Here is a 21312-nt window from a genome sequence, read left to right as displayed (position 1 = left end):
ATGTCCTGGGGACTGTAGTTAATCCACATGAATTGTATACAAGAAAATTGCTGAGAGTAGATTGTAAGTGTTCTTACCAAATAGGTTGTAAATATGTGAATTTTCAATAGCTTGATTTAGCCCTTTTGCAAAGTATACACACACTGAAACATATTTATGTTGTAAAGTACAAATATATACATTTTGTACTTGTCAGACAAGAAATAAAATCTGGTATACTAAAGACTATATGGAAGGCAAGGTAGTAGAGTATAAATGATTTTTGCTACCCTTCTATTTTCTAAAATAATTTTTAAAAGATTTATTTTTTATAGGGATGAGCATCATGTTACACTTCCACCTGCTGTGCCAGCATCCCATGTGGGTGCCAGTTCAGGTCCCCGAATGCTCCACTTCCAATCCAGCTTCCTGCTAATGGCCTGGGAAGGCAGCAGAGGAGGGCCCAAGTCCTTAGGTCCCTGTACCCACATGGGAGACTTGGATGAAGTTCCTGTCTCCTGGCTTCAGACCAGCCCAGCTCTGGCTATTGTAGCCATTTGGGGAGTGAACCAGTGAATGGGAGTTCTCTTTTCCCTGTTCCCCGCTTCTCTGTCTCTCCTTCTCTCTGCCTTTTGAGAGAGGGTACCATGTGTGCCTCTCTTTGTAAGAATTAACATAAACTGGGGCTCGGCGGTGTGGCCTAGTGGCTAAGGTCCTCGCCTTGATCCCATATGGCCGCTGGTTCTAATCCCAGCAGCTCCACTTCCTCTCTATCTCTCCTCCTCTCAGTATATCTAACTTTGTAATAAAAATAAAAAAAAAAAAAGAATTAACATAAACTGCATAAATGGTGTTTATGCAGCATTATTTCCAATGGCAAAAGAAGCTGCACAAAACACAGTGGGTTTCACAGAATTCCAGAGAGAGGGAGAGCCAAAGAGATCTTCCATTGACTGATCCACTCCCCAAATGATCACAATGACCAGGGTTATACCATGCCTAAACTAGGAGCCTACAGCTTCTTACGTGGGCAATTGGGTCATCTTCTGCCGTTTTCCCTGGCACATTAGCAGGGAGATAGATCAGAAGTGATCTGAGAAGGATACAGTCTGACACCCATATGGGAAACTGGCACCACAGATAGGGGCTTAACATACTGTGCCACAATGTCCTATACATATATATTTTTCCAACTTTTTGCTTTGCTCAACATTTTTTGACATTTTTCCATGTCACTATTTCCAGGATTTTTTAAAAGAAAATACTGATTGATAAACTTATTTGAATGGAAGAGTTCCAGAGAGAGCAATAACTTCAATCTGCTGGTTCACTTTCCAGATGGCTGCAATAGCCAGGGCTGGGCCAGGACAAAACCAGGAGCCAGGAGCTGCCTCTGGGTCTCCCACTTGAGTGGCAGGGGCCTAAACACTTGGGCCATCCTCTGTTGCTTTCCCCAGGCTATTAGTACGGGGCTGGATTGCAAGTGGACCAGCTGGGACATGAACCAGTGCCCATAGGGGATACTAGTGTCACAGGCAGCAGCTTTACGTGTTATGCCACAATGCTGGCCCCACTCTTTTCCAGTTTGATGTCCTTTTAAAAATTATTTCCTGGGCCTGGCGCCGTGGCCTAGTGGCTTAAGTCCTCGCCTTGAACGCACTAGGATCCCATATGGGTGCTGGTTCTAATCCCGGCAGCTCCACTTCTGATCCAGCTCCCTGCTTGTGGCCTGGGAAAGCAGGAGAGGACGGCCCAAAACTTTGGGATCCTGCACACACATGGGAGACCCAGAAGAGGTTCCAGGTTCCTGACTTGGGATCGGCGTAGCACCAGCTGTTGCGGCTCACTTGGGGAGTGAATCATCGGACAGAAGATCTTCCTCTGTCTCTCCTCCTCTCTGTATATCTGACTTTGTAATAAAAATAAATAAATAAATCTTTAAAAAAAATTATTTCCTATGGGTCCAGCGCCGTGGCCTAGCAGCTAAAGTCCTGGCCTCGAACGCACCAGGATCCCATATGGGCGCTGGTTCTAATCCCGGCAGCTCCACTTCCCATCCAGCTCCCTGCTTGTGGCCTGGGAAAGCAGTCGAGGATGGCCCAATGCATTGGGACACTGCACCCGCGTGGGAGACCTGGAGGAGGTTCCTGGTTCCTGGCTTCAGATCGGCACAGCATTGGCCGTTGCGGCTCACCTGGGGACTGAATCATCGGAGGGAAGATCTTTCTCTCTGTCTCTCCTCCTCTGTGTATGTCTGACTTTGTAATAAAAATAAATCTTTAAAAAAATTATTTCATATTACTCTGTAGGCAGATACATTAACATTTATTTAGCTAGTTGTCAGCTGGTGGAACTTTGGGTTGTGTGTAGCTTCTTTTGTCATTGGAAGTAATGCTGTGTGAGCACCATTTTATACCAACTCTGATATTCTGAAAGAGCACATGACCTTGTAGAACTCAGAGCAGTGGAAATCTCTGCAGCTTTCAGGATCCCAAGGCAAGGTGATCCAGACAAGGGACTGATCCCACTTCTTCTAAAATGTCAAATCCAGGGGACGGAGACCCCAGGGAAAGGTTTTCCAACTTGTAATGGTTTGGAGGGAGGTGATATAAGACAGACACCTGACCCCAATGGCACTTAGCCCTTCAGTAATAGAATTTGTATGATTTGCTCCCTTGAATATGTAACCACGTTAGCCGCAGTGGCCACCTGAGCTTTGGCTCTTCCCCTTTCCCTTGGTGTGCTGGAGACAGCATGGGGGTGATGGAAACAACGAATTCGCAGCTCTTTCTACCTGGGGCCATGTCATCCTTAACCAGAGGTACAACTGAGTGTGAAATACGTAAAGTTCTTGTGTTTGCTAAAATGACTTCCAAAGACTCCTCCTGTTAAAGAAGAAGAGGGAAGAAGGAAAGAAAGAAAGGAGAAAACACACTCCTCCTCCTTCCACCCCGCTCCACCCCAAGCCTCTAATCTCATCTGGGAAAAAGCACTGTACTTTACTGTCCACAAAACAGTCCGTGTTCAAAGTGAGCGGAGAATGGCCCCGTGCGGAAAGCCATCAGGCGCTGCAGTTGCAGAATTCCTATGTGTTTATAGAAAAGCAGGGGCTAAGAGGGACACTTTGAAACCACCTGGGAAAGAATGAAAGACCCAGGGGGGCAAACCCCCAGCACAAACAGAATCTCACTGATCAAGTGTGAAAGAAAAGGAAGAAAGAGAAAGCCAAGTAGATCCTTGCAGGCAACCACTAGATGGACATAGAATTCAAAACCATTCTTTAGTGAGATCAAGGATGGCCGCTTTGAAGCCTGGAGGGCTGGCAAGCCTCAGAAATGGCCCCGGGTCGCCGCCAGCCACCGCCCGGCGGGCGCACAACTGGCCCCACGGTCTGGACCTTCTGAAAGTAGAGCGTTTCAATTGGAACAATGTCAGATTTCACAGCTATCTCCTGTCCAGTGACCTTACGGAACCCTGAGGGAAAGACAGTTAAAAAAAAAAAAAAATTGTTCTGTACCAGAGTGACGATGTAGTGGAGCAGGAGACCCCGAGGGACCCAGCACGACCCGGGACGCAGCTATCCTTGTGCGATGGGCACTGCTGATCAGCCTGTCTCCGAGCTTTCTGTGCCTGTGTCCTGTCCTTGAAGCGCCATCAGCACCGCTGGGCTGTGAGACAAGGCTGGTGTGGGTAAACAACTTTCTGACTCGCTTACTGAGCATGCAGCAGCTTTTACTGTCGGAGAAAGAGCAGGGAGGTACAAGAAGTGTCTGTCCCACACCCCCAAATCCACACCTTGTGCTCTGGAATGCGTTTGTGAGAGCTCAGACTTCGGTTGTATTTTCCAGACAAACATTTCCAGGACACGTATCCCCTAACTATGCCTACCTGAATCATCTGGGTCTCATGGCTGTCACCCCTTTTACAAGAAATACATATTATGGATGCAGCTGAAATGCTATTTCCTCACTGCCTCCAGCCTCGGTCACTAACACAAGTTGAAGATTCCATTTTTTTGGTGTGTCTTAGGATACTACTTTTTGTTCTTGAATGGTATCCTATTGTATATGAGCAGTCTTCAAAAAAAAATCACAGAAATGTGAGTTATTTAAAAGCTTTGCAGAGATTAAAAAAAAAAAAACAACCCTTTTTGTACCCAAATCAACAGACTTAATTCCATTTTCCACAAACTTTTTTGAAGATCTCATGTATTACTCTGACTCTAGTTGGCTTATTTCATTCAACTTTATACTTTTGTCACCTATCCACATGTGTTTTTGTGTATTTTTTTTTGGAAGGGCTTAATGTGTTAAAGGAAGAAATGAATGAGGGAGAGATTCTTTTTTTTTTAAAGATTTATTTATTTTATTACAGAGTCAGATATACAGAGAGGAGGAGAGACAGAGAGGAAGATCTTCTGTCCGATGATTCACTCCCCAAGTGAGCCGCAACGGCCAGTGCGCGCTGATCAGAAGCCAGGAACCTGGAACCTCTTCTGGGTCTCCCACACGGGTGCAGTGTCCCAATGCCTTGGGCCATCCTCGACTGCTTTCCCAGGCCACAAGCAGGGAGCTGGATGGGAAGTGGAGCTGCCGGGATTAGAACCGGCGCCCAAGTGGGATCCCGGGGCTTTCAAGGCGAGGACTTTAGCTGCTAGGCCACGCCGCCGGGCCCCGAGGGAGAGATTCATTCACACAAACATAGTTCCATATTCCTATATATTTTTGCCTGTCACTGGGAGATTGAAGTCAGGAGGTCTTGAAGGAGAAAGAAGGTAAATTTGTTCCTTGAAAGAGGCTGAAAAAATTCTGGCTGACAGATGGTGTCAAGAGTTGGTTTTAAAAATAATTTCCTGGGCCTGGCATGGTAGCCTAGTGGCTAAAGTCCTTGCCTTGTACGCACCGGGATCCCATATGGGCGTTGGTTTTAGTCCTAATGGTCAGCTTCCCATCCAGCTCCCTGCTTGAGGCCTGGGAAAGCAGTCAAGGACGGTCCAAAGCCTTGGGACCCTGCACCTGTGTGGGAGATCTGGAGAAAGTTTCTGGCTCCTGGCTTTGGATCAGTGCAGCTCCAGCTGTTGTGGCCTCTTGGGGAGTGAATCATCGGGTGGAAGATCTTCCTCTCTGTCTCTCCTCCTCTTTGTATATCTGACTTTCCAATAAAAATAAATAAATCTTTTTTAAAATGTTTTTAAAAAATAATTTCCTAAGCTGGGAGCCGCCAGGTTTGCTGGATATCTTCGCTTCATTATTTACAATGTGGTAAGTTGTGTGGCTTTTTAAATGTTCAGGCCACACGAGGGTTTTGATTGTGAAAGATATATTTAAAAAAGGATGCCAGACTAATCCAGACTTACTAAAATGGAACCACAGAAGTTCTGTAAAACACTATCATTTAAGCCCAACAGGTGGACATGCAAACCAGTTACAAATGAAAGAGACTTTGATCCATAGACTCCTTGGTGTGCACTGGATATAATTCGGAGATGTGTTTGTAACATGAAATAAAGATATGCAGGTCGCTTGGCGGGTGCTGCCTCTGAGGGCGGTTTTAATTTTATGTTGTCAGTGCCCCTGTGTACAAAACTTGAGAGAGCAAGACTTTGATTTGTTCAGGTTTCCTTAAGGAGGGGCCACAGAATCCTTGAAGCTTGATTTGAAAAAGATGGATAAGATATTCTACCCAAAATTCAATATCACCTTTAATCTTGCCCTCTCCTCCTCTAATCCCTAGGTAATGTTTTGTGCTTCTTTTGCAGAAAAGCAATTTTGTTAATCACTTTAGCACCAATGCTTGCATCCCTGGCAATACTCAGAACTGCTTCCCTCCAAGGCTTTGATGTGGGAAAGACACACACACACACTCTTTCGTATGTAATCTGAAAACAATTCACCTCTTGCCAATGAATGCACAGCACTCCACTTTAATCGAGAGCAAGTTCTGTGGAGGTTTCTAATCCTTTCTGCCAAAGAAGAGAAGAGAGGGAGTCACTCAGGTAGCCCAACCTCATTCAGGAGTTAAAATCACTTGGAATGTTTTGTGGTGTGTTGGTGGGGGGGGGGGACGGGTGGAGCTTAAAAAATATCACTTGCTGAAGATTACTGCTCTGAGGAAAAATCAAAACAACTCAAGATCAAAATAATAATAATAATAAATAAATAAAACAAAAAGATTCCCCATGCCCAACTCAAACAGGATATTCTTCTCAACTCAGATAACTCTTGATCCAAGTGTATTAGAAAAAAACCTGCTTTAATCCCTCAAAGCAAGGGTGTTATAGATAAATAGCGGTAACTGAGGTGGCTTAAATTCCAGAAATGTACAAAACATTTGGTTGGAAACAAAGGTAGAGAAAAAAAAAAAGCTCACTTAGTATTGCTGTGACTAGAAAAGGTAAATTTTGGGCAGTAAAAATGCAAAGAATGACCCCTAAAAACATGTAGCCATAAAAGTTCACAATTATCTTACTGGCCTCATAGACTGATCGTAGTGTGTATCTGTGTGTGGATGTATATCAGGGTTTAATAAATTGCTTTAATGATTTATAGTTATAAGCATTTGAAATTAATGTTTCCTTGTGATACTATCATATTCTGAAGCTTTATTCCATAAATGATTTTCTTTCTCTTTCTATACTTTTTGGTTGAATTTTGGCACTCTCTCATTGTTTAGTTTTTGTTTTTTTTTTTTTTTTTGCTAACATTGCTTACTTAAATACAATGGCATGGCCTTTACTTGTTATCTTTCCATTAGTAATTACTACATCTCACTGTCTGAGTATTAATTCTAGTCTGCATTTTTTTTCTTTTGGATTTATTTTAAAAAGTTTTTAAAATTGTTTATTTGAAACACAAGGTGTTTTAGAGCGAGAGGGAGAGAGATACCTCATTCTGTTGGTTCATCCCCAAAATGCCCATAAATGCCAGAGCTAGGCCAGCTGAAGGCAGGAGCCAGGAATTCAACTGAGGTTCTTCTAGGTGGGGGCAGGAACCCAAGTATTTGCAGTTAGTGTGAAGCTAGATCGGGAACCAAATAATTGGGACTTGAACCATGCACTTTGGCATGGGTTGTGGGTGTCCCATGCAAGGGACTTAAACTCTCCAAAGGCCCACCCCTCTGACCTACCTTTCTGCCATCTGTGTTGACACATGACAAATCCTCTCCCTAACCTCCCACCTATACACTTGCACTCTCTCTTGTGGAAGTTATGCTTTATTATGGCCTCTTTAATTTACCCAAAAGATACTCAAAATTCTGTTTTTCATTGTTTAGAATATCCCTTGTCTTAGAGATAAATTTTTTTTATAGATAATACATGCAGATAGTTGGAAATTTGGAAGATATAAAGTGACACTGGAAAGAGACTCACCTATCTACCCAGTCCATCTCCTAGGCAGTTCTAGGTTCTTGTGCACCTTCCCAGAGACCTTTGGTGCCCACAGGCAGAGTCCCCTACTCCCCTGCTACAAATTGCCCTGAATTACACATGCTGTTCTACAGCCTGTTTGTTTTTTCTTTTTCACTGTGTATTGAAATCCTTCTATTAAAATGTGTGCAGGCTGGGCCTGGCGGCGTGGCCTAGCGGCTAAAGTCCTCACCTTGAAAGCCCCGGGATCCCATATGGGCGCCGGTTCTGATCCCGGCAACTCCACTTCCCATCCAGCTCCCTGCTTGTGGCCTGGGAAAGCAGTCGAGGACAGCCCAAAGCTTTGGGACCCTGCACCCGTGTGGGAGACCCGGAAGAGGTTTCTGGTTCCCGGCATCGGATCGGCGCGCATCAGCCCGTTGCGGCTCACTTGGGGAGTGAATCATCGGACGGAAGATGTTCCTCTCTGTCTCTCCTCCTCTGTGTATATCTGGCTGTAATAAAATGAATAAAATCTTTAAAAAAAAAATGTGTGCAGGCTTCCTAGTTCTTTTTCATGGCTCCTTAGTACTCTTCTATGGATACTGTTTTACATTGTCTAGGAGATACTTGTTCCAAACACATTTTTTTTTTTAAAGATTTATTTATTTTTATTGAAAGGATCATTTACAGAGAAGGAGAGACAGAGAGAAAGATCTTCCACGTGCTGGTTTACTCCCCAAGTGGCTGCAGAGGCTGAAGCTAAGTTGATCTGGAGCCAGGAGCCAGGAGTTTCTTCCAGTTCTCCCACATGGGTGCAGCATTCCAAGACTTTGGCCTGTCCTCAACTGCTTTCACAGACTACAAACAGGGAGCTTGATGGGAATTTGGGCATCTGGGATCCAAACTGGTGTCCATATGGGATTCTAGCGCATGCAAGGCAAGAATCTAACCACTAGGCTATCATGCCAGCCTCCCAAACGCTTCTATTCTCTCAGTGGTTTATCCTTCTCAGGTTGTTTCTGTGACTATATTGGGTGTAGTTCAACAAGCAATTTGAAATGGAATGTGGAAGGTTCTTGAAAAAAATGCTAAATTTTATGTCTTAAAAGCTTTAAAACTTTAAAAATTGCCAACATGGTATGGGTTTAAAGTTTTCTAAAAAAAAAAAAAATCAACATCAACAATGGAAATGGTATTTGTTATTTAAGACTTTCAATTACTTCTGCTCAGTCTTATGTATCCTGTGTACAATGAAACTGGTTAAACATTGAAAGTTCCATAGTTGGGGGCAGGTATTTGGCCTAGATGTTAAGATGCCCACTGGGTTCAAGTTCTGGCTCTGTTCCCAGTTCCAACAGGAGCCAGCTCAAGTACCTGGGCCCCTGCCACTCACATGGAAGATCTGGATTAATTTTTCGGCTCTTGGCTTCAGCCTGGTCCAGTCTTGGCTGTTTTGGACCTTTTAAGGATAAACAAGTAGATAATGATCTGTTATCTCTGTCAAATAAAATGTTTTAAAAATTCCATTGCTCAGTAATTTCCTACCTGTATTACCCTAGGACACTCAATAGAGAATTTATTTCTTTTTTTTAAAAAAAAAATTGATTTATTTTTATTGGAAAGTCAGATTTAGAGAGAGAGAGAAAGACAAAGATCTTCCATCCGCTGGTTCACTCCCCAAGTGGCTGCAATGACTGAAGCTGAGCTGAGCTGAGCTGATTCAAAGCAGGATCAGAAGCTTCTCCCAGGTCTCCCACGCAGGTGCAGGGTCCCACGGCTTTGGGCCGTCCTTTACTGTAATCCCAGGCCACAAGCAGGGAGCTGGAAGGGAAGTGGAGCGGCCAGGATACGAACTGGTGCCCGTATGGGATCCTGGTGCATGCAAGGTGAGGATTTTAGCCACTAGGCTACTATACTGGGCCCAAGAATTTGTTTCTAATGGCTGACAATAATTTTTCCTTTCTTGGGGCTGGCATTGTGACATTAGGCTGAACCTCTCTCTCTGGTGCCAGCATCCCATACGGGCATCCCATTCAAATCCTGGCTATTGTACTTCCAATCCGGCTACCTGCTTATGACCTGGGAAAGCAGTGGAAGATAGTTCAAGTCCTTGGGCCCCTGCATCCACATGGGAAACCTGGAAGAAGCTCCTGGCTTCAGGTCAGCCTAACTCCAGCTGAGGAGGTTGAACTGGAAATGGAGCCTAATCCCATGTGGGGAATGAACCAGCAGATGGAAGATCTTTTTCTCTGTCTCTCCTCTCTGTAAATCTGCTTTTCAAATAAAAATAAAAAATCTTAAAAAAAAAAAAAGAAGGTGTAGGATAGAACATTGACTCTTAGGCCTGCTATTTCTTTTCCTTTCTACTCTGATTGTTCTTTATTTTACTATTATATAATCCTCACTTTAAATGGAATTAAATTTGAGGAGACTTGTGACTAGTTAGGGCAGTGATGTAGGCTTCAAATTTCCAACTTCTTTGCTGAATGGTGTGTTTGGACTCACAAAAAAATTTTTTTTGAAAGGTTAAGACTTAATAAAGTTGATGCATTAAAAAAATCAATACAGAAAAGTATAAGATAAAATCCATTCTGTCACCTAGAATATTAGCAGCATTTTAAAAAACAAGTCTTCTTTTGCATATATGCAGATGAATTTACGAAAAATACAATGAATTATGCTAACAAAATGAAAGAATTACTTTTTGCAAGCTGTTAGTTCTGATGAATCCCTTTAAAGTTTTGCAAAAAAAAAAAAAATTATGAAAGGGCATTAAGAGGTTGAAGGTCACCGTGATTCACTCTATTAAGCTGAGACAAGCCTGGGAGTTGCTTTCATTGTTTAGAAGCTTTGATTTAGGTACCAGAATTGCTTGATGGCAGAGGTAAAGCATAACATCAGTGTGTCTTTATCCATTGTAAGGGATCTTAGAGGACCCTGAAGTCCATGTTTTATTCCGTTTTCTGCCATGTTTGGTGGGGGCATGGGTAGAGTATAAACTTTGGGATCAGGTTATCTGGACTTTTATATTCTAAAGAGTTATTTATTTTTATTTGAAAGGCAAGTTTTACAGAGAGAGGACAGATAAAGAGGGGTTTTCCATCCACTGATTAACTTTCCAAATGACAGCAATGGTCAGAGCTGAGCTGAAGCTGGGATCCAGAAGCTTCTTTCTGCTCTCCCACATGGGTGCAGTGACCCTCTGCTTCTTTCCCAGGTGATAAGCAGAGAGCTGGATGGGAAGTGGAGTAGCTGGGACACACACTGGCAGCCATATGGGATGCCGACAGTAACAGACGGAGAATTAACTTGCTATGCCACTGTGCCAGCCTCAAACTATTTGGATTTTTGAAGCATATTTATTTTCGTCTACTTGAAAGGCAGAGATATTTTTCATCCTCTGTTTCATTCCCCAAATGCCTGTAACAGTCAAGACTGGGACAGACCGAATTCAGGAGCCAGAAACTTGAGTGTTTGGGCCCCTACTATCCAGAAAGAGACTTGGATTAAGCACCTGGCTTTTGACAGTGGATTGGCTTAACTCCAGATGTTGTGGCCATCTGGGAAGCGAACCAGCAGATAGAAGATCTCTGTCTCTCTCTCTGACGTTCAAGTGAATAGATTTTTAAAAAATAGTCCCACAGTAAAAAGTTGCAAACATGTCTTAATGAAATCTAAACATAAAATGAAGGAACCATGTTCATCTGGGTCTTCTTCCCAGGTACCTCACTGTTGATAGAGATCAAAAGTGTGGCATTGCTGCCATGGCCTTCTGTTCCTTCCCTGACACTTTCCCAACAGCTTGATGCCTATGAACAAGTAAAGTTCTTAGAATTACCTCCAACAGATGGACTAAGTTCATTGTGTTTTTGTTTTTCTTTTTTGGAACATGCCAAATAGTAATACATCATTGTTTGGAGTTTGGAAATAATTTTGCACAGAGCCTTTGTTGTATTTGGGTGTGGGGGAGAGGGGAGGTTATTTTTTTGTAACAGGATTTGACCTGTAACTATGATTGAGAATTTCTTAGAGGAGTTCAAAGCATTTTACAGGGATCATCTCATTTATCCCTGGAAAGTAAGGCGGAGGCATTATCTCCACTACAGACTGAGAACACTAAAAGGCCAAGATAGGTGGGGTTTTGGGTTGTTGTTGTTTTGCTAAGATCAAAAAGTAATTCCAGAGCAAAGCCAGATTCCGGTCTGACCTTGTTACATGATGCTTCTGCCGCGTGGTATTACTGCATAGCTGCTTCCCCCTAGGTCCTTCCTTGGCTATGCTGAGCAGTGAATAGTTTTTGGAATTTATTTCACATTCAAGCCTGCTCTTTGAAACTGGGCATTAAGATGTAGACAAATAGCAAACAACACAAAACAAACCCTCACTGCTTTTCTGTCTGGATTGGGGGTACAGGATACACAGGGATAGTGCTGTCCTCCCAATCTCACTTCCACATGTCACCAACATGATTCATGAGTCTTGTACAAGTATTCAAAATAGGTGTTTATTTCACTCAGCATACTTCATTTTGGACCAGTCACACTTTAAATGCTGAACAGTCACATGTGGTAAGGCTGAGGGTGAGAGACAGCAGTCTTAGACCTGGGAGCTCCCTGCACACGAGTGCCATGAGGACCAAAGGGGGGTGGCAGGGACAGGGATCCTGGGTAAGCTTTGTACTTGGGCGGTGGCTAATAAAAAGATCTAGAAGGACTATCTCCTAACACATGACTATGATGCGAGTTGGGGACTCAGGACCTAGGAGGGTGAGACCTCCCAAATTATGTCTAACACGCAAGTTGACCGCAGGGACCTTGTTTTATAGCCTGTGTGAGAAGCCGGAATTAAGGAACTTGTCAAGTGGGGCTGCTGTTTCTGGGGCTATGGCCTGTGGAGATCGAGTCTCCCGAGGAAGAGGAAAGCTCCCTAGATAGGAAAGACATCCAACTAGGTACTGCTTGAGGGCAGGGCTTCCAACCACCTGCTTCCCGAAGCTGGGCTCAAAAGCAGCTGGGATCAAGGCACACCAAGACTTTCCACGCAGCGCCTCGGGGGCGCTTGGGGGGGTCAGGACTGTCCTCGCCCCGGCCACAGCCCGCACCCCAAATGGCTCCGCCACCGCAGGTGTGAGGGGCGGGCCCACGCCTGGGCCCGCACCGCCCCATGTGACCCGGTCCGACATGGTGTCGCCTCCTCCCGGGACCGCAGCGGTAGCGGCGGCAGCGGCTGGGCTCCGGGTCGGGCCCGCCCCGCGGCCGCTCATGGGCAGCCAGGGTGGCTCGGGGCCCCCCGGGAACGTCGGGCCAGGAGAGGGCGAGGACGAGGGCGGGCAGGCGAGAAAACTGCAGGAAGAGAGGGTCGTGAAGGGAAAACGAAGGAAGGGGAAGGAGAAAGGAAAAGCGGCCGCACGGTGCGGCGGAAGAGGAAGCGGGGCGGAAGGGAAGCCGGGGCCGCCGAGAGCGAAGGAGGCGGTGGAGCTGGGGGCTGAGGCGGCAGCGAGGGCAGGCCGGGCGGAGGGAGGAGAGGGCGGTGGAAGCGTGGAGGAAGGGGCTAGAGCAGGGGCCAGGAAAAAGGCACCAGGAAGAGACGATGGGAAGGACGAGTGGAGGGTCCGGCCTGGGCGGCGGGAAGCCACCAGGTCAGGCAGAGCATCGAGAGGAGAGTGTGAGGCTTGGGGCGGTGTCGCCATGGCGGCGGTAGTTGAGGAAGAGGCGGCCGCTAGCCCGCCGGCCGCGCGCCCGACTGCGGGGCCCGCGCTGTGGCGCCTGCCGGAGGAGCTGCTGCTGCTCATCTGCTCCTACCTGGACATGCGGGCCCTCGGCCGCCTGGCCCAGGTGTGCCGCTGGCTGCGGCGCTTCACCAGCTGCGACCTGCTCTGGCGCCGGATAGCCCGGGCCTCACTCAACTCCGGCTTCACCCGGCTCGGCACCGACCTGTAAGCGCCCGCTGGTCCGCCCGCTCCCCGCCCCGGGCGGGCCCGCGTCCTGGGAAAGGGCGGGGCTCCGCGACGGCCTGCTGGGCCCCAGAGTTGTTTTCGCACGCCCAGGCCCAGGCCTCCCCCAACCCCCTCAAGCTTTGCTTCTGGCCAAGGCCTCCCCAATAGCATCCTTAGGCCAGCACCTCCCCTGTAGGCGGCTGCTTGCAGTTAACCATCTTTAGCTCTCCCCCACCCGCTTGTACCTGCGCCTTCGCGGGCATTCGGCTGCCCCAGCGCCTCAGAGGCCATAGGGGCACCTCCAAGTTCAGGTCCACCCAAAGTGATTAACAAAACCGTTTCGCAAATGTTCTCTCAGATAAAATTAAACGAGGAGGAAAGGGAAGAAAGCTTTTCGTGCCAGGGATAACTCTAGTTCATCACTCCGTCGTAAGGCAGGATATGAGCAAGGGAGGGTCCAGGCCGCGAAGGAGGCTTGCTGTTGCAGTTGGGCCTGGCTCTGGTAGGCCTAGAGCCTGTCGGTGGGGAACATTCTTGAACCACATGATCCGGTTACGTTAGGATAGGCGAGAGACCGGCACTTTGGCATAGTGAGTGCTGTAGCACCGATCGTGGCCCTCAGTTCGAATACCAACTGATCCATTTCTGATCCTGCTCCCTGCGCTCACATGGAGACCCCGGAGGGAGCTGCTGGCTCCTGGCACAACCTCCGCCTGTTTTGGCCATTTGGAGAGAGCGCCAGCGGATGGAAAATTTCTTTGCTCCTTCTGTCTCTCTTCTCTGCCTTTCAGGTTAATTATTATTTTTTTTAAAGGAAAGGCAAAAATGTATGGACTTGAGGGAGTAAAAGCTTTGAGACTGTACCTTGCTGCTCCCAAGGAAACTCGTGTTTTAAAAAGCAATTCTAGTACAGTATAGTAACACTACAGAAGGTTTTTTTTTTAAAGATTTATTCATTTTTTTATTACGGCCAGATATACACAGAGGAGGAGAGACAGAGAGGAAGATCTTCCGTCCGATGATTCACTCCCCAAGTGAGCCACAACGGGCTGATGCGCGCCGATCCGATGCCGGGAACCTGGAACCTCTTCCGGGTCTCCCACATGGGTGCAGTGTCCCAATGCCTTGGGCCATCCTCGACTGCTTTCCCAGGCCACAAGCAGGGAGCTGGATGGGAAGTGGAGCTGCTGGGGACATGAACCGGCGCCCATATGGGATCCCGGGGCTTTCAAGGCGAGGACTTTAGCCGCTAGGCCACGCCGCTGGGCCCAGGTTTTTTAAAATATAGAAAACCACAGTATCATCACCTCTGGGTAACTAGTTTTGCTTAAACACTTAAGATTTTATTAACTTTTTAAAAAATATTTGTTCGAAAGGCAGAGTGACAAAGAGATCTTCCATTTGCTAGTTCGTTCCCCAAATGGTCACACCAGCCGGGACTGAGCTAGGTAGTAGCCAGTAGCCAGAAACCCCGTTTGGGTCTTGCACTTGGATGGCAGGAAAACAAGTACTTGAGTCAACACCCCTCAGGCACAGTAGTAGGAAGTTGGACTGGAAGCAGAACAGCCAGTAGGTGGACTGGAACACTATGAGAGTGTTGAAAGTGACTGTTTAATCTGTTAATTCCATGATGCTGGCCTCTGTTTAAAACTTGTAAAAAGTTTTAATTTTATTTAAAAGGCAAAAAGTCACACAGAGCAACCCAGTGTCTATTAGTTCATTCTCTAGTTCACGGTGTCAGGTTGAAGCCAAGAAGCCCGGGAAACTCAATCTGGGTCTCATGTGGGTGGCAGAGACACATACAACTTGAGCCATCACCCCTGCTTTCCAGGGTGTTGGTTAACTGGGAGCTGGAGTGGAATGCAGAGCCAGGACTTGAACCCAAGCACTGTGATATGGGATGTGGGTGTCACAAGTGTTCACTGTTGTGCCAAGTGCCCTGTGTTTAAAGTTTCAATCGCATACCTTCCTCCACCATAGTTACTCTTACTGATCCTGACAAAAAACATAGGTGCATAATGAATAATGCATTTTAAGCTAATGGCATGTGACTTGTTGAAATATAAGTCACATGCCATTTGACATATGTCTTTGAATTAGTTCTTTAGGATAAAAGCTCAAGGTGGGCTTTATTGGAGCAAAGGTTATCTTTTGTAATGGTGCTGTATTAAGTTACAGTTTACCAGTAAAGAGAGAACCAACTTTAGGTAACAATTGAAACTGTCTTTGCTACTTTAGTGGTAAATTGTATTTGCCGCTCTAAATTGTATTGTTTTGTATCTCTTTTTACCATTGGTCGAGGTGAATGTTTTGCCATGTGTATTTGGTCTACTGGTCGACTTGTAAGACTGTTTCTGCTCTTTGCCCATTTATTATTGGAGTCTTGGTGCTTTTGTTTTTGTTTTATAAAATTGGAAATCTGGGGATCAAAGGTATCAAACTCTTGTCTATTTTCTTTAAAGCAAATATTTTTCCCTGTCAATCCCTCTTACTATATTTTATCTTTTTTTTTTTAAAGATTTATTTATTTTTATTACAAAGTCAGATATTCAGAGAGGAGGAGAGACAGAGAGGAACATCTTCCATCCGATGATTCACTCCCCAAGTGAGCCACAACGGCCGGTGCGCGCCGATCCCATGCCGGGAACCTGTAACCTCTTCCGGGTCTCCCACATGGGTGCAGGGTCCCAAAGCTTTGGGCCGTCCTCGACTGCTTTCCCAGGCCACAAGCAGGGAGCTGGATGGGAAGTGGAGCTGCTGGGGTTAGAACCGGCGCCCACATGGGATCCCGGGGCGTTCAAGGCGAGGACTTTAGCTGCTAGGCCACGCCGCCGGGCCCTATATTTTATCTTATGAAAGTTTTTCACTTTCATCTGTTAGAATCTTGCAATCTTTTGTGGATTTTTTTTTCTCTTGCCCATATCTGAGAAATTTGTAATTTCTCCACAAACCTGGCAAATCTTCTCTTTGATTTCACAATAGTTTTCTTATAATTTTATCTTTAAATAGTTAATATTTTCAACAGTATCACTTTTCTTTTGGTTCATGAGGTGAATTGAACTTTTTTTCCCACCCAAATGGCTACCTAGGTATCATTACACCTTGTGTTAATTCATCTCTTTCCTTTTGGTTTAGAATGCTAACTTTGTGGTATATTAGGTTTATATATATGTATGTGCATTGGATCTATATCAGCATTCTCCAGTTTGTTCCTTTGACATATCTGTTGTTGCATTTTTTTCCCTATACCGTTCTGAATACATTTGCAGTTTGTTTTTATTACAAATATAGTTGTTTCCTCAGTATTTTCTGGTTGAATATTATTAAAGCATTAATTATGTGGATCTTTTATAAATTCTAAACCTAATCATTGTCACTATTAAATCTAGTATGATTTTGCTGATGATATGATCCACTGGGATTTTATGAGTGTGCCATCTTTTCACTTGCCAAGATAGTGTTTTGTCTCTTCTTGCAAGACTAATTCTTTCAAAGAATGTTACCAGTTGGCATAGGAAAGAATTTGATTAAAATGACTGAAACCCAAACCTGTTTTTTCTCTCACCTATGGAGACTGAATGAGTGAATACGTTAATTGTTTATTTTTCTTTCCTGTTGATATGTCCTAAAAGATAGAAAGTATGAGTCTTTGTTCTGTAGCAATGTTAGTAACAAAATGAAATGAGTTTGTAGTGTAAAGTGTGTTGAGATTGCCAAGTGCTACTCTGGCTTTATTTATTAGACATGTGTGTTTTGGTTTCTCGCCTGTGCCGTAACGTGTGGGATCTTCAGCCTTCTTGGAAAGTTGTTTTACTGCAGCATTTGATAAAGAGCAGGGTCACTGCTCTGGTGTTCTTGGTTGAGGAAGAAGTTATGCGTGTTACAGCAGGTGGAGACACTGCTTGTCAGTGTGGTCTGTTTCTGGACAGCTGCAGAGACTTAAGTTGCTGAGGGAGGTGGTTATCACCCCTGGGGTGGGGAGGGGAAGGAGACATGCATCCCAGTCCTCTGAGGGATTCAGAAACTGTATGGTTGCTTGGATAGTGGCAGGGCTGTTGTTTCTGCCCTGAGTTCATTCATTGCACTGGATCCGTTCTTATAGACGCAGCACAAAACTTGATTTTATCAGAAGCTGTGTAACCTGCCTGGCCCTGGGTTTTCTCATCCATAAAAAATGAGAATAACGTTACCCAGTCAAATGAGACCTTAATGCAGAGTGCTAGTCATATTTAGGGCACAGAAGGAACTCAATTAATAGCTGCAAAATGGAATTTTGATTGCTTGGCTTCTCCTGTTGTTTCGTCCCTAGAGAGCAAAAGTGGTGTTAGTTGGAGTTGGAGGTGCTGCCTGAAGACAGGAGGTGGAAACTCTTCTGGCTGCTCAGTCTCTCTCACCTGTCCTGAATGTTTTCAGGAACGTGACAGCAGAACCTGTGGGCTTAGGGTGTGCGCTGCCTGCTGAAGAGCCTCTTGAGTCTTAGAAACACAAACTGCTAAGGTTTACTGACCTTCCGGCCCAGGGCAAGCCCCGTTCAGTTTGGCTGTTCCTAACTGATCATAGCTTTGTTGAGTAAGATGAACTGCTTTGGTTCCTTGTGATTTGTTAATGGTCTTATACTTGTGCTTGAAGGCATTCTGGCCACTTTAAAACCAGAAACAAATAATTTGCTTCCCATTAGGCCTCTTGCCCAAACAATGAATACTAGTAGGCCCCTGAGCTTTTCTTTTCTTTCTTCTTCTTCTTCTTTTTTTTTTTTAAGGGAACAGGAAGATAGTTCTAGTCAATCATCTGATTTGAAATCAATTTTCATTTGAAAGTTTTTTTTTTTTCCTGTTGCAATCAGATAAGTTTATTTGTGAAGGGACCAGGTGAGCAGGGAAGGGAGGGAAGGGGAAGCACCTCCGGAGAGAAAACCAGGAGGTGGGGTGCCTCTCGAAAGAGGAGGAAGAGAGAGACACCCATCTTTTGAAAGTTTTCGTGAAGCCTAGGGGAATAGAACTGTCTTGACTATACTACTACTAATAAAAGTTGAGGGATTGTTTCCTATGGTGGTCTTTTAAGTCTCCCCTAGAGTGGGATGGGGGACTAACATATTTCAGCTTACAAAAATGGGACAGTGAAAACCAGCAGAGTGTGTGATGGGAGAACAGTTGAGAGGCTGTTTACAAAAATGATACTGAAAATTAGCAAGAGTGAAAGATGCTAAGAAAAGAACCTATCCATGCATGTAAATCTATTTTTAAACCTAACTTTTGGGCCCGGCATGATAGCCTGGTAGCTGAGATCCTCGCCTTGCATGCGCTGGGATGCGGTATGGGCCCCGGTTCTAGTCCCAGCGGCCCTGCTTCTCATCCAGTTCCCTTCTTGCAGTCTGGGAGGGCAGAAGAGGATGGCTGGAAGTCTTGGGTTCCTGCACCTGTGTGGGAGACCTGGGTGAGGCTCTGGGCTTCTGGCTTGGAACTGGCTAGGTTCCGGCAGTTGCAGCTGCTTGGGTAGATCTTCTCTGTCTCTCCTCCTCTCTATATATCTGACTTTGTAACAAAAATAGATAAATCTTTAAAAAAAAATAACTTTTATCATTCTGCCATTAAAGAAAACTTGTTTAATCCCCAATTAAGTATTACACACTTTCAGTCAGAGTTTTATGTTAAACAGCCCTGGGTGTTTTTGCCTTTGCCTGTGATAGATTTGCCTGGAATTAACAATAGGTGTTTAGGGTGTGAGGCTCCTGGGGTGTTTGCCCTGGCATGTAGTTCATTCCTCCAGGCCACGGCCTGTAGCCTTGGAGCTCTTTGAGCCTGGGGGAGTGGGGTATCTATTTCAGTGATGATTAACGTCCAGAGTGGTGAGATAGACACAGATAAGCAGAGTTGTGTTTGTTTGTTTTAAAATGATTGCGCCTAAGAGCATTTTTTTTGGGGGGGGGCAGAAAGCATAAAGTTTCCTTCCCTGTGAATGAAGATGGCATCGCTGGTTACATTTAAAGACTGAACTGTGATCTTCAGAAAACAATTAGCCACTCAAAGTAGCCTGGGCTTTCCCACCCACCTTTCTGCTTTACTTCTCCAGCTTATTGAAAGCTTTCATGTATGGATGTACTTATTGTGTTCAGCCATTTTGCAAAACCTTATTTGTCATGATTTCTGTGAGTTAATAAAAGTAGAGTTCAGTTTACATGCTTAAGATAAATAGAACGATACACCCCTGGAAGCAGGAAATGGTTGAGTGCACTTACTAACTCCAGATGCAAACTAGAAGAGTGGAAAAAGTCTTCCACTCTACAACTCTGAGAATGTGGAAACTGCTTATGTCATTTTCAGTCTGGTACAACTTGAGTGAGTTTAGGTTGAGAATGAGTTTCCTTTCCTCGTTTTTAAAGCAGACTCATAGAGAAACGCAAAGATTTCACAACCTGCATGAATTCGTACTGGAATGAAACACTAGAAAATAATTCATTACTTCCTACCCTCAGTTTTCTGTGTGGAACTTCCATCTTAGGTAAAGATTGTTCTTGAGCTGCTAAAACTCATCCAACAGTGAGGTCACTGAGGAAGCCTACTTACTTTAGAAAAATTACTTGAGTATTTTACATAGAAATGAATTACCTTTGAGTGAGTACTTGACTCTGGCGTTGAATTAGGTTAGACTAGAACAGGATAGATTATTGTTGATGCTAGGCTCTTTAACAGTTGCAAATCAAGGTGAAATCGATTGTTTGAATAAAGGAGGAGAAAATTGGGTTTTGAATTTTCAGTAGAAATTGACATGCCCCCTAAATTGGTCCACAGAAAGTGATTTTTGCTAAGCTTTTGCATTTTTCTCAGGTATGTCTACCATCAGAAGAGTGAAAATCCAAAGATTTAGCTTATTCCTAAGGGAAAGATCTTCCTATTCAGTAGTCTTGCTGAAATTTGAACAGAATCAGAATGTCAGTTGTGATGGCCAGAAGAAAGATGGTTGTGCTAACGGTATGTTCTTGAATCCTGAGTCATGCAGAAGCTCAAGCTGTACCTAAAGTTTAGTATCAGACTACCTGAAGTATTTACTTCTTGGCAGAAGTGACTACCCTGTCTCAACTCTGGATTAGTTCTTCCGCTTATCCATACTGTCCACATCGCCCTCCCTGGAAGTCTGGGCCACCCAATGGATCCCTGTGCTTGCCCCTCTTTAGCCCACAATTAATTGCCAGCACATTCTTTCTTTTCCTCCTTCTTTTTGGTATTTGACATGAGCTCAAATTGCTGGGAAAGGTGACAACTGTGAAATGAAGACAGGGCTTAGAGACACCTTAAAAAATACATGCCAAGGCCACTAAATGACAAGAGCAGACTGCCAGGCTCTTTCAAAACATCACCACGTCTGTTGACTTTCCATTCCTTGTCCACAGCACAAAATTGGAGGTCAAAGAATCATAGGAGTTAGAGATGGAAAAGACATTTGGGGTCAGCCAGTTCATCCCTCCGCCTTCTTCTGCCCTGATTCCAAATCATTCCTTACATTATATTTTCTCTACCAGCTTTTGTACAGTTTTCACGGTCTTCACTTAGCTCCGGCTGTCACCTTTGGGGAATGATGCTGGAAGTGCTGTCCGGTCTCTCCTGGCAAGGAGAGCTATTGCCTGTGCCCCTAGTTGACATTCGTGAACTTCTTTGTTGGTGGTCTCAGCTGAGAGGCTATTGGCTGAAGGATAACTGGATGTCTTTCTGTTACTTAGTGGTGGGGCTTTTCTAGACAGAGTTGAGAGCATTTACTGTACGATAACACTGGATAAGGGATCAGGATCAGAAATACAGGAGCACCATTATTTAATTCATTTCTAGATTTTTTGTTTTGTTTTTATTTCTAGAATTTTCAGGCTGCTGACCTGAAAGGGAGTTTGTATATGTATGAGGTGGGGCAGGTGGGTAGAGGCAAGAAAATGACATTGAGTAGGCATATGATAAGAATCCTGACTTGAAAAATCTTTGGATGAAACAAGTGAACATGTGTAGCAGTTGTAGAAGATTGTTGTAAGGAATTCATATTAGGGAAAACCTGGAGGAGTAGCTTA

At 44.8% G+C, this 21312-nt stretch overlaps 1 protein-coding gene across 2 annotated transcripts in view; it reads left to right on the top strand.

The window, feature by feature from the left end:
• Nucleotides 1-12473: 12473 nt before the first annotated feature.
• The window catches only part of FBXW4 (F-box and WD repeat domain containing 4), a 102734-nt gene continuing 93895 nt past the window's right edge, over nt 12474-21312 (top strand). For both annotated transcript variants that reach the window (XM_004579939.4, XM_058672094.1), the window contains exon 1: nt 12474-13262. In XM_004579939.4, the coding sequence (XP_004579996.3) occupies nt 12508-13262 (755 nt within the window). In that variant the 5' untranslated portion in view covers nt 12474-12507. The remainder of the gene's footprint in view (nt 13263-21312) is intronic.

This window comes from Ochotona princeps, chromosome 13 (genome assembly GCF_030435755.1).
Source record: "Ochotona princeps isolate mOchPri1 chromosome 13, mOchPri1.hap1, whole genome shotgun sequence".
NCBI classification, from domain to species: Eukaryota; Metazoa; Chordata; class Mammalia; order Lagomorpha; family Ochotonidae; genus Ochotona; species Ochotona princeps.
This window is presented reverse-complemented; position numbering and strand designations above follow the sequence as displayed.